Below are 12949 nucleotides of genomic sequence, written 5' to 3' on the forward strand. Positions count from 1 at the left end.
CCTGCCTGGTTGTGAATGACAACATCTTGCACTCTAGAGATACGTACAGGTGAGCCTTTCTTTCAGCTCAGGTGTTGGGGCCATGTCAACAGCGCTCTTGCCATGACAGTTGACTAATGTTGGATCTGCACCATGGCTGAGTAATAAAGAACAAACTTCCACACGATTCTTGGAAGCAGCTTCATGTAATGGAGTAAACTGCCAGAGATCCATTGCATTAACACAGGCTCCATGCTAAATAAGGAAAGAATATAAGATGAGTAAAAAAGTTCACACGTATTTTAACATACTGCTAGCATCGTGGACCGTTTTTCTTTTTAAATAGTATAGGTTTTATCAACTAAATGAAACTTAATTAGAATGAATTGGTTTTATTACAATAATGTCCAAATAATTTAATAAATACAAGATCGGAAATATGTGTTCTAGGTTTGTTGTTCAGATGTATATTGAAAAGTCGAAGTGTATCTCAAAATACAAGATTATGAGATTAATAAAAAGCTCCGTTTCCTTTAGATTTGGTGTAGCAGAGTAGTTGAGTCGCCATTTTAAATCCCAGCTCCACCATGAACACAGTTGTTGATCTGGGGCAGGTAATGTGGGGGTATTACTATCCTACCTTATAATAGTGGAGTACGGACCATGTCTGTTATTACTTTGCCTTGGGTAGGGATTGTCTTCCTACTGATATCTTAAGCCACTCTGGGAGCCTTTTTGGCTACAGAGTAGGGTAAAAATGCTTTAAATAAATAGAACAGAAAAGGCTGTAGGCGTTGTTAAAAGCCACCCCCCCCCCCCGGATTTAGTGAAATGACTGTGGAAGACAGCTCCAAGAGATGTAACCCTAATTAATGCTGTACCACAAAAAACAAAGACTTCAGTTAATCATGAGTTGCATATGTGACTCTTTGGAAAATGAATCTCTCTGATGGAGAACTGGGTGTCCCTGAAACATTGTTTTCTTATTTATCTGCGTAAACAGAAAGAGACATCCATGAAGCTATTTCTCTCCTCAACACATGCTGCATACAGCAAAGTGTATTTATTAAAGCATTTCTATCCTACCTTTGGGTCCACAGAATCTACAAAGCTGCTTATGAAATGTAACTTAAAATACAAATCAACACACAACACAATATATGAGTAGTAAACAGGACAAAATACTACATATTAGTCATCACACAACTATGAAATGTATCATAAAGGAATAGCTTCTCTTTAACGTACTTTCAACAGCAGTTCAGTAACTTCAAAATGTCCATAGGAACACGCATTGTGGAGGGGCACAAGTCCACTAAAATACATTTAAAAATTAAATTGCATTACTAAAAACATTAAATAATTTAAAACCGTATTCACCACAAGAAAACTGACAATTAAACAATTTTGATCTTAATTAAATTTTAAAGCAATAGTCTTTTTTTAAAATGCAAGGTCATCGTTTCTAGCTACTTGTAGGATTATAAAAATCTGAGCATGTAAACATAACGGACACACATAACTTTCTAGCTATACGTATTATTAACTGGCTGCAATCTAGAGAATTCTTTTCGGTGTACCCATAGACTTGCCATGTGAAGTAAAAGTCAGCTGCCGCTCTTCCCCTGTACCTCAAACTGGTTTTAAAACTCTCTAGAATTTCAGAAGTGGCTTGCCATTCGGACAAAATCGTTATGCCCAGAACTTTGCAGAGATGCAGATGAAGCTGCCTGGTTTTCTGGGATGCACCCAGAGAGTTGCTTCCCATAAAGACAGTTGGTTCACCATAAGTAACCTTCTCCACCAACAGTCAAATTCACAATGTATTTGATCTGTTCTAGGCTTTATTCGTGGTTTGCAGGGGTAGACAGGAGCCCAAACAGACTGGCCAGTATGTGGCCTTAGAACAGGAGTGCAGAACTTCAAGCTTGGGGGTCAAATCTGGCCCTCTGGAGGTTCCATTCCAGCCCTCTGGAGTTCCCCGGAAGGACCACGCCCCCTTCCTCTGGCCCTACTCCTTCCCCACTCCAACCACCAATCATTTGATGATTTCCGTGCTTTCCTGCCGTTTCTTCCCCATTCTAAAACGCCTCTCCAAAAGCTTAAGTTATGGGCAGTATAGGAGCTTTACGTTCAAATATGCTGGTATTTTGATGTGTTTCGCCATGCCCCCTTTGGCTCACCCCTTTTGCTACCATCAACTCTGCCCACCACTGGAATGTGCCTCCCGAGAGCTTTTCCAAAAAGGAATTCAGCCCCCACAACGAAAGAGGTTCTGCAGCCCTGCCTTAGAACTGGCTCCAGAATCCTTTGCAACATGCTGGGATTCTATGGAAGAAGTGATTAGGTTTCCTGGGCGATGAGTCAACGCAGAACGCCTTACCAGAATATGGAATACTCTAACCCAAAGAGAGATGGGGCGTTTTGTTTTTTCACTTTAAAATCAGCACAAAGAGGCAGTCTGACCATGCTATTCCACAATCCAATCATGATCACCATTATTACATTATTATTTATACAATATTATCTATAGGACACCCCAGAACATAAAGTTTTCTGGGCAATTACAAAAACGTAGCAGTAAAACAACATCAGAGAAGGTAAAGAACAAAACAGAGAGCAAAGAATAAAAATCAAGAAAACCAAAAATTGGTTTAAAAGCTACAAGACTTCCCGGGGGGGGGGGGGGGAGGGAGTTTTTGCCTGGCCCTAAAAGTACATTAGAGGAGGCACCAGGTGCACTTCTATGGGTACCAGTACTGAAAAGTTCCTTTTACTTGCAACCACCATACCTCACAACCACTGTCAAAGCCAGTGAGCTGGTTCATAAGACTCAACAAGCCATGATGGATTGTTAGCCTTGTTTGTTTCAGAGTGGCTTGCTGTATTGTCTGAACCTGGCATGGTTTCCTCAGTGTCGTTTCTTAACCACACACAAGCCACCCTGACTTGTTGTCGGATTGTTCAGGGTGGCTTGTTTTCAGAGTGGCTTGTTGTGACATGTGAACCCAGCATGATGGCTTTTCTGTGGCTTGTCACAAAGGGCTACAGAGCCACCTGACAAGAAGAGGGGAACTGGTCATTCCTCATAATCTTGCTAACAATATCCCCTCTCTATTATGTCTTGAAAGGTCTTCCATTTTCTCATCTCCCCAGACAGCCACACCATTTTTTTTTCGCCTTCAGGGAAATTTGCACACATCTAATATTTTTAACAACTTTGGGAGATTTGTGCAAATTTACCATTATTTTCCCCACCCTCGGGGAGATTTCCACAAATGTAACATTTTTTTCTACTTCGGGGAGATTTGTGCAAATCTAACTTGTTTTTTCTTTCTTTCAAGGAAATTTGCACAAATTCACTAAAGTGCAAAATAAATTCTACCCTACTAATGAGCACATTTGCATTAATTAGTGGAGTAGGCTGCTGAGATTGTGCTGCAAAGGCCCGTGAGACACATTCTGGGAGCAGGCAGGAGGACTAAGGGGGAAACAAGCCATGGCAAGCCACAGAGCGTCTGATCATCTATTGGGAGTAATGATGGTTAACGAGCAAACAACTAACCCACTATATCTTTTTTGGGGGTTTCATTGTGACATGTGAACCGGACATTACATAATGATACCATTTTACATACCCCTTATCCTTTGCATGGACATCAGCCCCATGCTGAAGCAAAAGCTGAACTATCCGAACTCTGTTGTATCCTGCAGCCAAATGTAACGGAGTCGACTGTAATAAGAGATAGCAACAAAAGAAGGAAGTTAAGAAGCTTTCCAGCAAAGAACCAAGCTTTCACACTGACCGGTATTGTACTGACAACCTGAAGTGGGTGTTGATAGTAAATATACATCAATATCTTCCTTGTTTTTGCTTTCTGCTCCCAACTGTCTCAAAGAAAATACTTCCAGGCCACTGCCTTATTAACGACAGTCCAAATTGCATCCTTTCTCCATTAGTTAACTATTGAAATACTATCTCCATTTCAGGGCTGTTCATTTGCTTTCACAACAGAAGAGAAGTGAAATGCACCCTAAAAGAAAAAGCACTTTCATCTTAGATATAAAAAACCACAACAGTTAAGGTCTAGTGGTCATATTTACGTAGAAACTTTGCTGCTCCAGTTGCCTGCTTCTGAGTAGGATTGTCATCTAATTAAAATCAAATCAATTTTAAAGTCACCAATTAATTACATACAACAAGATAGCTTTTGAGACAGGCATAGAGGCTCAGTTCAGACAACACATTTCTCTATGCAGTGGGAAAACTCCACTCAACAGTTGAGTTTTTAGGGGGTACCACACAACATGTTCTAACTCCACTACTGCGTGACTGTGGGCTCCCATGGAGTTGCGTAAAAGGCAATGTGACATTTGATTGTCAGTTCCTCTGCCCTCTCTCTCCTCCCCCAGTCCTCCCGACAGTATCCCATCAGCCATTTCTGCAAAAAAACACAATCCCAGCGGCTGTCCTAGAGCGCCCCTCCCTCCTTTCGCCGCTCTTGCCAGACAACTCTGTAGCCAGTGGGAGAAGTCCACCCCATGCAACAGGAAACTCAACACAACAGTTGTGCAGGAATTCTCCTCTGCACAGTGTGGATATTCAGCATGGAGTTTTTCCTTTAAAAAACCCTCCACCGTGGGGTGGAGTTTTCACCCCAGACAACACATTTCTCAATGGTAGTATAAAAACTCCACCGTTGAGAAACGTGTTATCTGAACTGAGCCATACTCTTTTTTTCAATATTTTCCATTAAAAACAACTAATGACCACTAGTAATGCATCCAGTTTATACTTTTGTACAGATTTTTTTTAAAATTATGAACTGGATGTGCTACTAGAGGTCATTTGTTTGCTTCTGAAGTGCTGTATCATACACATTGCCTCCATAGCGGTTATTTTCCATACATAAATTATTACAATGATACATACAAAAGAAAAACATTCTGCCAATAATATTTGGCCCTAGAAGACCGACTTTACAAAAGTTTCTAATAAATACAAGAGCCACTGTTTCAACATCAGTGTATTAGTTTCTCTCCAATACTTCACATTCAGATTTTTTGCAATTCTAATTACGTAACCAGACCGTTCTTTATCATTTTGTTATATTCATGCCCCCCCCCCCAATCCGAATCACCACTTTTTAAAGCTAAAAAGCCTCAAACAATGTAACTTTTCCTCATAGCTGAGTTGGCCTCCTGATCATTTTGGTTGTCCTTTTCTGCACCTTTTCCTGCTCTATAGGATCTTGTTTGAGGCGTGGTGACCAGAAATGTACACGGTATTCCAAATGGAGTCACATTGTAGATTTTTATAAACGTATTAAAATATTGGCAATTTTATTTACGAATCCTTTCCTGAAGATCGCAGCACCAAATGTTTTTTCACAGCACCAAACGTTGGGTCGACCTTTTTATCAAGCTAACCGCCCACAACCCCAAGATCCCTTTTCCTTTTCAGTCACCACCAGTTAGCGCAGATTCCATTTGTGTATATGTGAAGTTAGGATTATTACCTTTCTCCAATGGGCATCACTTTACGCTTTCTTATGCTGAACCACATTTACCATTTTAATGTCAATTTCCACAGTTTGGAGTGAGCCTTTGGAGCTCTTCACAATTCCTTTTTGTTTTACCCACCCTAATAATCTGGTGCCATCACTAAACTTGGATACTTCACTTTTCATCCCTCACTTCAGATTATTATTTTTAAAAAACTGCTAAAATGCATTGTTTCCTTACAGATCCTTGGGGAGCCCACTTTTTACATCCCTCCATTGTGAGACCTATTCATTTATTCCTACTAGTTACCATGGTCCATAAGCACACCTCTTATCCCATGACTACTATACTTGCTTTGTTGAAGGTCTTTTTCAAAAGTCTGAGTGAATGATGTCTAGCAGATTGTCAATAAGCATTGGATAGGGGCAATTTCAAAGAACACTAAAAGGTTAGCGAGACAGGGCACACATTTGGAAAAGCCATGTTAGTTCTTCAGAAAGCCATGCCCTTCTATTTGATTGATCATTTTATCTTTAATAATGCTTTCCACCAATTTACCAAGAATAGACATTAAGCTATCAAGGCCTCTAATTTCCAGGTATTCCCCTTGAATCCTTTGAAGAAACTGGCGTTACATTAGCCATTTTCTAGTTTTCTTGTACAATCTTGCCAAAGGCAGAGAGGTGGGTGGCTACCAGGAGGAGGGCCTTTTCTATTCTGGCACCCTGGCTGTGGAATGAGCTCCCTAGAGAGGTTCCTACATTGTACTCTTTGTGGAGCAAAATGAAGAGCTTTTTTATTTTCCCAGTATTTTGGCAATTTACTATCCTAGTCTTTTAACTCTATTTTAAATCTGCATTTTAAATCTCTGCTCATTCTATTCTGGTTGTACTTTTGTGCTGTGGTTTTAAGCTTTCATATTATATTTTATGCTGTACTTATGGTTTTAACTTTTGTGGACTGCCCGGAGAGCTTCAGCTATGAGGAGAGACTGAAAGAAATGGGGATGTTTAGCCTTGAGAAGAGAAGACTGAGGGGAGACATGAAAGCCCTCTTCAAGTCCTTGAAAGGTTGTCACACAGAGGAGGGCCAGGATCTCTTCTCAATCATCCCAGAGTGCAAGACACGGAATAATGGGCTCATTACAAGAAGCCAGATTCCGATTGGACATCAGGAAAAACTTCCTGACTGTTAGAGCAGTACAACAATGGAACCAATTACATAGGGAGGCTGTGGGTTCCCCAACATTAGAGGCCTTCAAGAAGCAGCTGGACAGCCATTCATCAGGGATACTTAAAGGTAGATTCCTGCATTAAGCAGGGGACTGGACTGGGTGGCCTTATAGGTCCCTTCCAACTCTGGTCTCCAACTATTCTATGATTCTGTTATCTTCTTAGGAACGTTAGATATTTTTGTTAGAGTTCAGCAATTTCATATTTGAGGTCTTTAAGAAATCTTGGATAGATGCCATCTGGATCCATTGGTTTTCAATTTGTCAATGAAGTCTAGAACTTAAATGTATTTGCCTTGATTTCTCAGCCTCTCTTCCTGAAAATATCAGTTCAGCCTGGGGGATACTGAGAATTATAGTGACACACATCTAGAGGGCACAAGGTTGGGGAAGGCTGGGTGAAAAGTAGTTTATTTAAAAAGACACTTCGCCTCGTAGGCTGATTTATTTCTCTCTGCTGCTCTGCATTTTCTTAATTTGTAATTTAATTTAATTATGTTTCAATTGCTATTTTTTAAATCTGATCTTATTTTATTGTGATATTGCTTATTTGTTAAACAGATTGTTTTGAGCATGGTTTTTATTGGGCATGTTTTATGGAAAGGCATGGAATTAGTGCAACAAATTATACATTAAATAAAAACAGAAATTAAAATTAAAATGAGAGGAAGGGATTTCCTTGCCCAGAAAATCATATAATCTCAATATAGAGCAGCAGACCACAGGGAGAAAGAGTCAAGGAAAAGCAGAGAATGACTATGAGGAAGTGCATTACACATTCAGTTATGGTTCCATTCAGTTATGGGAGTATATGACCAATGCTATAACACAAGTACCCCAAAATCCTGATACTGGCTAAAAAAGCATATACAATTCCTACAAGAAGCACCATGCAAAGTTCCTAATAATACATCTCTGATAAAAGTCATATTCCTTGGGATTCTCTGCATAGTACTTCTTGGTATTCACTATATGGATCACAGATGATTTTTATACAGCCCAAAACTGCACAGCAAACATGACCAATCCATATTGTTTTTAAAATGTCCAAGATGTTCATTAAAGCCTATGGGTCTGAGCAATGGTCTGTTGTGGCATTTTAAAAAGTATAATATAAAGAAAGTTTTCTGTCATGAACACTCCCAAAGTGGTAGAATTTATTATCCAGTTAACCGTTTTGATATAAGAGGCTATTGCAAAATTTGTATTTGCAAATGACAATGCCATTTACCCATTAAGCCAGATGCTATAGAAGACTGTGGCTTGTGAGATATTTCCTCTAGCTGAATAACCCTTCATAAAATGTATTTTAAGTTTCAGACTGCAGAGATGGTGCCAGATGTGCAAACTAGGAAGAAAAGCACTTATATTTATGGATTCAGGAACAATGTAAAGAACTATCAAGCTAGTTCAATTTGGAACCTTGAACGGGACCTTTGGACTTTACTTTTCTCAAGATTACAGCCCTCCATGCTGGAGAGCAAACAGCTTTTGAAACTCCTCTGAGATTCAAAAGTAGTGGTCAGAGTTAGGGTCAATTTTTAAAAATAGAATTCCACTGGCCTAGGACAAGCCCCTTGCATGAACCTAAATAGCACTTTAGATCCCAATAAAAATAAACTTTGTAGGCTTGGAAACATAGCCTCCACAATGCAATTAACCTAAAGAAAGGTTTAAAATATGTTAATGTTTCCCAGTTACTTCAGCACATACATCATCATCATCATCATCATTAATCTTCTTGAGGATTTACCATCCGCATGATTTACCATCCGCCTGCTGTTTCATGCAGTCAATATTTTCTTTGAGGTCTCTTCTCCCTGCCTCTGGCTTGCCAACTTTCTCCCAAATAATTTACTTCTTTGGACTGTCCCAAACGCAAAACACGAGTGAGCTAAAGCTCTAATCTAGCTCAAAATTATAGGGCAGTCCAAAGCACAGGCTAGAATGTCTGATTTATGGTACTTGTGGCCAATACAAGCTTCTCTCTTCTCTGAAATTCAAGACATGACATTTCTTACTCGGCCATTATCTTCTGAGGAAACCTTTTGCCTATTCGGCAAGTATTGTGCTTCTGGCATTGAGACTAAAATAACTTTCTACTGCCTGTGTGCAAAAGTAAAGGCAGCAAGCACATAACGTTGGGCCTTTAAATATGAGTTTGCCCTCTAAGTCTGCTTACAAAATTATGGAATTGTCATGTCAAATACTGTCATATGTCTGACTTGAAACCTCCATTAAATAGAATTTTAGTTCATTCCTCTCTTTAATGCTTCCCCTCCCCAGTTCTGGGGTTCTAATATTTTAGGGTCTTGCCTTTGGAAAGGAAGCTCTGCTAACTGTATCCACAGTTGAGCACATTCTCTTCCGGGTATCTTTGGCAGTGATACACTGAAATCCATAGAACCATGAAAGCCCCCAATATAGCACTATAGTGCAGCAGTGACTAGATTCAATTCCTTTCAGCAAACGTGACTTTCAGAAAATTTAATTTCTTAAAATTGTACGGACTGGAGTATTTGCTCCTCTTCTCTTAGTCATCCATGTTTAAGAACTATTTTAATAACATCCTGAAAAAAAAAAATGGAAGTTTGCTGTCTGAATGGCAGCTTTTAAAGATGGAACAAAATGGTGCTAACCAGCATACAAACTGCAATACTAAATATGAACAAAATTAAATTAAAACGTTTATTTGAATCCATTACCCCAATTTTTGTTCATATTTAGTATTGTAGTTTGTATGCTGGTTAGCGCCATTTAGTTCTGTTTATTCCAACTGCTGCCTTCTATTTTGTATACTTAGCTTTTAAAGATGCCCTAATTAGTAATTTGAATATTTTGTGCTAAGATAAACTAAATGAAGGTGGATGATCTTCCACAGGTTGACATTTATCCTTAATGTTTCCAATATCAATAGCTTGGGTCTACTGGATTCTCCTCTCACATAAATGGGTAAAAAACACACTGCTTCAGTCAAAACCTATTATGAACCTGCCGATGAATAAAAGTACAGATCCTGTCTCCAATTTAAGAAGGCTAAATGAGAACAAGAAAATATGGGTGCAATTGTATGTCCCTTGGACAGCGTCAAGTGAACATAGGATTTTTTGGTTTCTGGGATGTGAGACTGGAAACAGGGCCTGACCTCGGAGCCCAGAAACTGCACTCCTCGCCTCCTTGTAGCCGGAGTGGTCCAGGCTGGTTACATCTCCACACTCGGAAATGGAGCATGGAGACAGCAAAAAGGGAGCAGCCCTGGGGTGGGGAGCTCAGAAGCTGAGCTTCCTATGCACCACATGACCTCCCTGCATCCCACTCTAAAGCTCCCAGGCTAGATAGGAGGAATAACCTGTCTAGCCAAAAATGCAGGGCGGCCGGAACAAAGAGGAGAGAACAAAGAACTCAGTCCCTGAGTTCAGAGGCTTACGAGTATCTCCATAGGATTGCACCCTTAGCTGCGGACAATTTACAAGCTTCCCTCAACTTTTAGATTCCAGGCTGAAAATTCAAGTGCTTGACAACTGCCGGCTCATCTAAATTGGGGCCTAGCAACTGGGAAAGGGTCTTGAAGAGACTGGGACAGAGAGGGCATCTTAATCTGTGATTAGCAGACCAGCATGAAATAGCATTCTGAATTTGTGAGCACAAAGGTACTCTGATCACAACATGTCTATTATTAGACTGAATGTATCTGTGTAGCAGGGACGTGCTAAAAGACCATAAAGGAGGTGCCCCTTAGGCTTTTAGGTTTACCTATCTAGTGAATTCTAGGTTTACATATCTTAGGGCATGTCTAGACCTGGGTATGGGAGGGGAAGGATCTCGCAATATGGTGATCGCGAGATCCTCCCCCTCAGTCTACAGGTTGCTTGAGCCTATCCAAGTATCTTGAGAACATCCTCAAGCTGTACCAACTGAAACTCGTCCATCAAAACTGGAGAAGGCTGTGCTCTGGATAGCTCATCTGATTCACCTGCTTTAACACTGGAGTCTAGTGTTAGTGACAGAGCTAGTTGGCCCCGGCTACCATTAGCTATCCGCTGTCCCACCAGCCCTAATGGGCATCAACCACCAGTGGTCAGGGAGCTCCTGCATTCAAACACATGTATCTCTTGGGTTGGGTGTTATCTTCTATGAATGATAATACAATTGGGAGAGAAAGTAAAAAACCTGTGATCCACTCCCAATCTCACCTTGCATTGAGGGAGGAGATTCATGTCTCATCAAGACCTATATTTTCTCAACTAAGTGAACATGGTCACAGAAGTTTGTAATATAATGTCCCTAGTCAGAACTGGAGTTCTACTGGCTCATGCAGCACAGAACTATAATAAAACAAATTTTATAAACTGAGTTCAATAGTTTCTGAGAAATACTGTAGAATTATCACTAGATTAAATGCATTACCAAGGCAATTTAACATTGAGTAATATAACTAATTCAAGCCAACATTAATCCACAGTGCTAAGCATTTCGGAATATTTAAGACAGAGCAAAGCTCCTTCCAAATCATTGAATACTATCTTCCTGCCATGCGTTGTTATTTCTTCCTTGTGCTGGGGTGATCATTGCAGCTTGTTAGCATAGTAGTGGCAATATTCTCATCCCTGTTTCTGCTAGGTTGATATTCTGCTGCGAGGAGCCATCACACAAAAGGACAGTTCAAATGCAGAATGCATTATCACCCATATGTTGTTTCATTCTTACAAGAGAGCTATGCATTTCTTTGTCTCACTATATGTATTTGGATGCGCTACACACATACACACACATAGAATGTCTTTAAATTATTCCCATTATAGGGTGTTTCTTATGACCAGCTTCCACAACAGTTTGAAGTTAACAGTGCCATCCAATGCACATCTACTCAAGAAAAAAGTTACATTGAGTTCAATGGGGTTTACTCTCAGGCAAGCAGTTGTAGGATTGCAGCCTATGTACGGGAATACAGAAAGGTGCATGCTGGACAATTTTATCTTCTCTTTTTGCTTTCTTCTGCCTTGGCCCAGCCTCACTCTTACAAAAACAACATATCAAACAAAAATGAAATGCCCATGACTGATAGGTAGAAGCACTCCAACTTCACTGGCAACAACCCACAGTGACAGAGGCATTAATTCATTTTTATGAGAATGTATGTGTAGGTTTATCAAGCTTATGATGAGATTTAATTGTCCCCAGAAAGAGGAAGCCCACAGTTGCTCTGGATTTATTACTGAGAAAGGGTACCAAGGCACAGTAAATGGCGTCTCTGTCCTTATTGCAAACCTTTAGTAATGATAGTGTTTTAAAATATATCTCTTTTGAGGATAAATACGAAATAACTTGCCAACGAGAACCGGTAAATAAGCAAGAAGTCTGAATCCTTGTAATTGAAAACAATCTCCTCTCCTTCCACCTGGAATACCAAAACTCTTCCTTCTAAATACAGAACATTTAAAGAGATCCAAGGTAAAACATACCATTACTTGATTTTCCTAACTAAGATGGCTCCATGGGAATAAATTCGTATTTGCCTGAAACAAAATAGCACCTAGTTAATGAAAGATCATGGGACCATAGTTAGGTTTTCCGAACTTTTTTTCCTATTTTAAAAACAGAGAAACTTTGCACTCCTATAGGGTTAGATCCAGATGTTCTCCTCCTTAAACAGAAGGTCTTCTTCCATTCAAAGAAAGAATCAAAATCCAGTGAAGGCTCCTTCTAGAAGGAAGTGGAAGGGAGGCTATTTCCTTTGATTTCCCCCTTCTCTGTGCAGCACCACCTCCTCCCCCAGCACCACTTCCTACATAGTTCAAGGGTTCTCTAACACTCCAGAGCAGTTCTACAGGGGCCATAGGGTGAATCAAGAGGGAGGAAAAACCCAAAGAACAATTATGGACCAGGAGCAGCTTAACAATTTAGCTGATTAGCTAAGGATCGTTGATCAGAACGTTACTGGCATCTTTGTTTCCTCTGTTGGAGAGAAGTTTAAAAGTGTCAGCATTTTGTAAGGTTGTATACATTAGCAAGTTTTCTACTTTACAGATGAGGCTTTTAATGAAGGGCTTAGATATCTCAAGAATGAACGAAAATCAGAAAATATGTTTTCCCTGACTAACTCAAACAGCTGTTTGTTTTTGTATGTATGTGCATTACATTTCTAATCTATCTTTCCTCCAAAGAGCTCTGGCCCACCCCATTTTATTCTAACAACCCATTATGGTAGGGTCAAGCTGAGAGACTGTGACTATG

General features: G+C 40.0%; 1 protein-coding gene across 1 annotated transcript in view; it reads right to left on the bottom strand.

Annotated features, from left to right (window-relative positions):
* Nucleotides 1-12949, bottom strand: part of TNKS (tankyrase) — a 110286-nt gene that overhangs the window by 50648 nt on the left and 46689 nt on the right. Inside the window, exons 6-8 of the mRNA XM_063128440.1 lie at nucleotides 3618-3712; nucleotides 1228-1294; nucleotides 48-234 (exon numbers count right to left, since the gene is read on the bottom strand). Coding sequence (XP_062984510.1) covers nucleotides 48-234; nucleotides 1228-1294; nucleotides 3618-3712 — 349 coding nt within the window. The remainder of the gene's footprint in view (nucleotides 1-47; nucleotides 235-1227; nucleotides 1295-3617; nucleotides 3713-12949) is intronic.

This window comes from Elgaria multicarinata, chromosome 6 (genome assembly GCF_023053635.1).
Source record: "Elgaria multicarinata webbii isolate HBS135686 ecotype San Diego chromosome 6, rElgMul1.1.pri, whole genome shotgun sequence".
Lineage (NCBI taxonomy): Eukaryota > Metazoa > Chordata > Lepidosauria > Squamata > Anguidae > Elgaria > Elgaria multicarinata.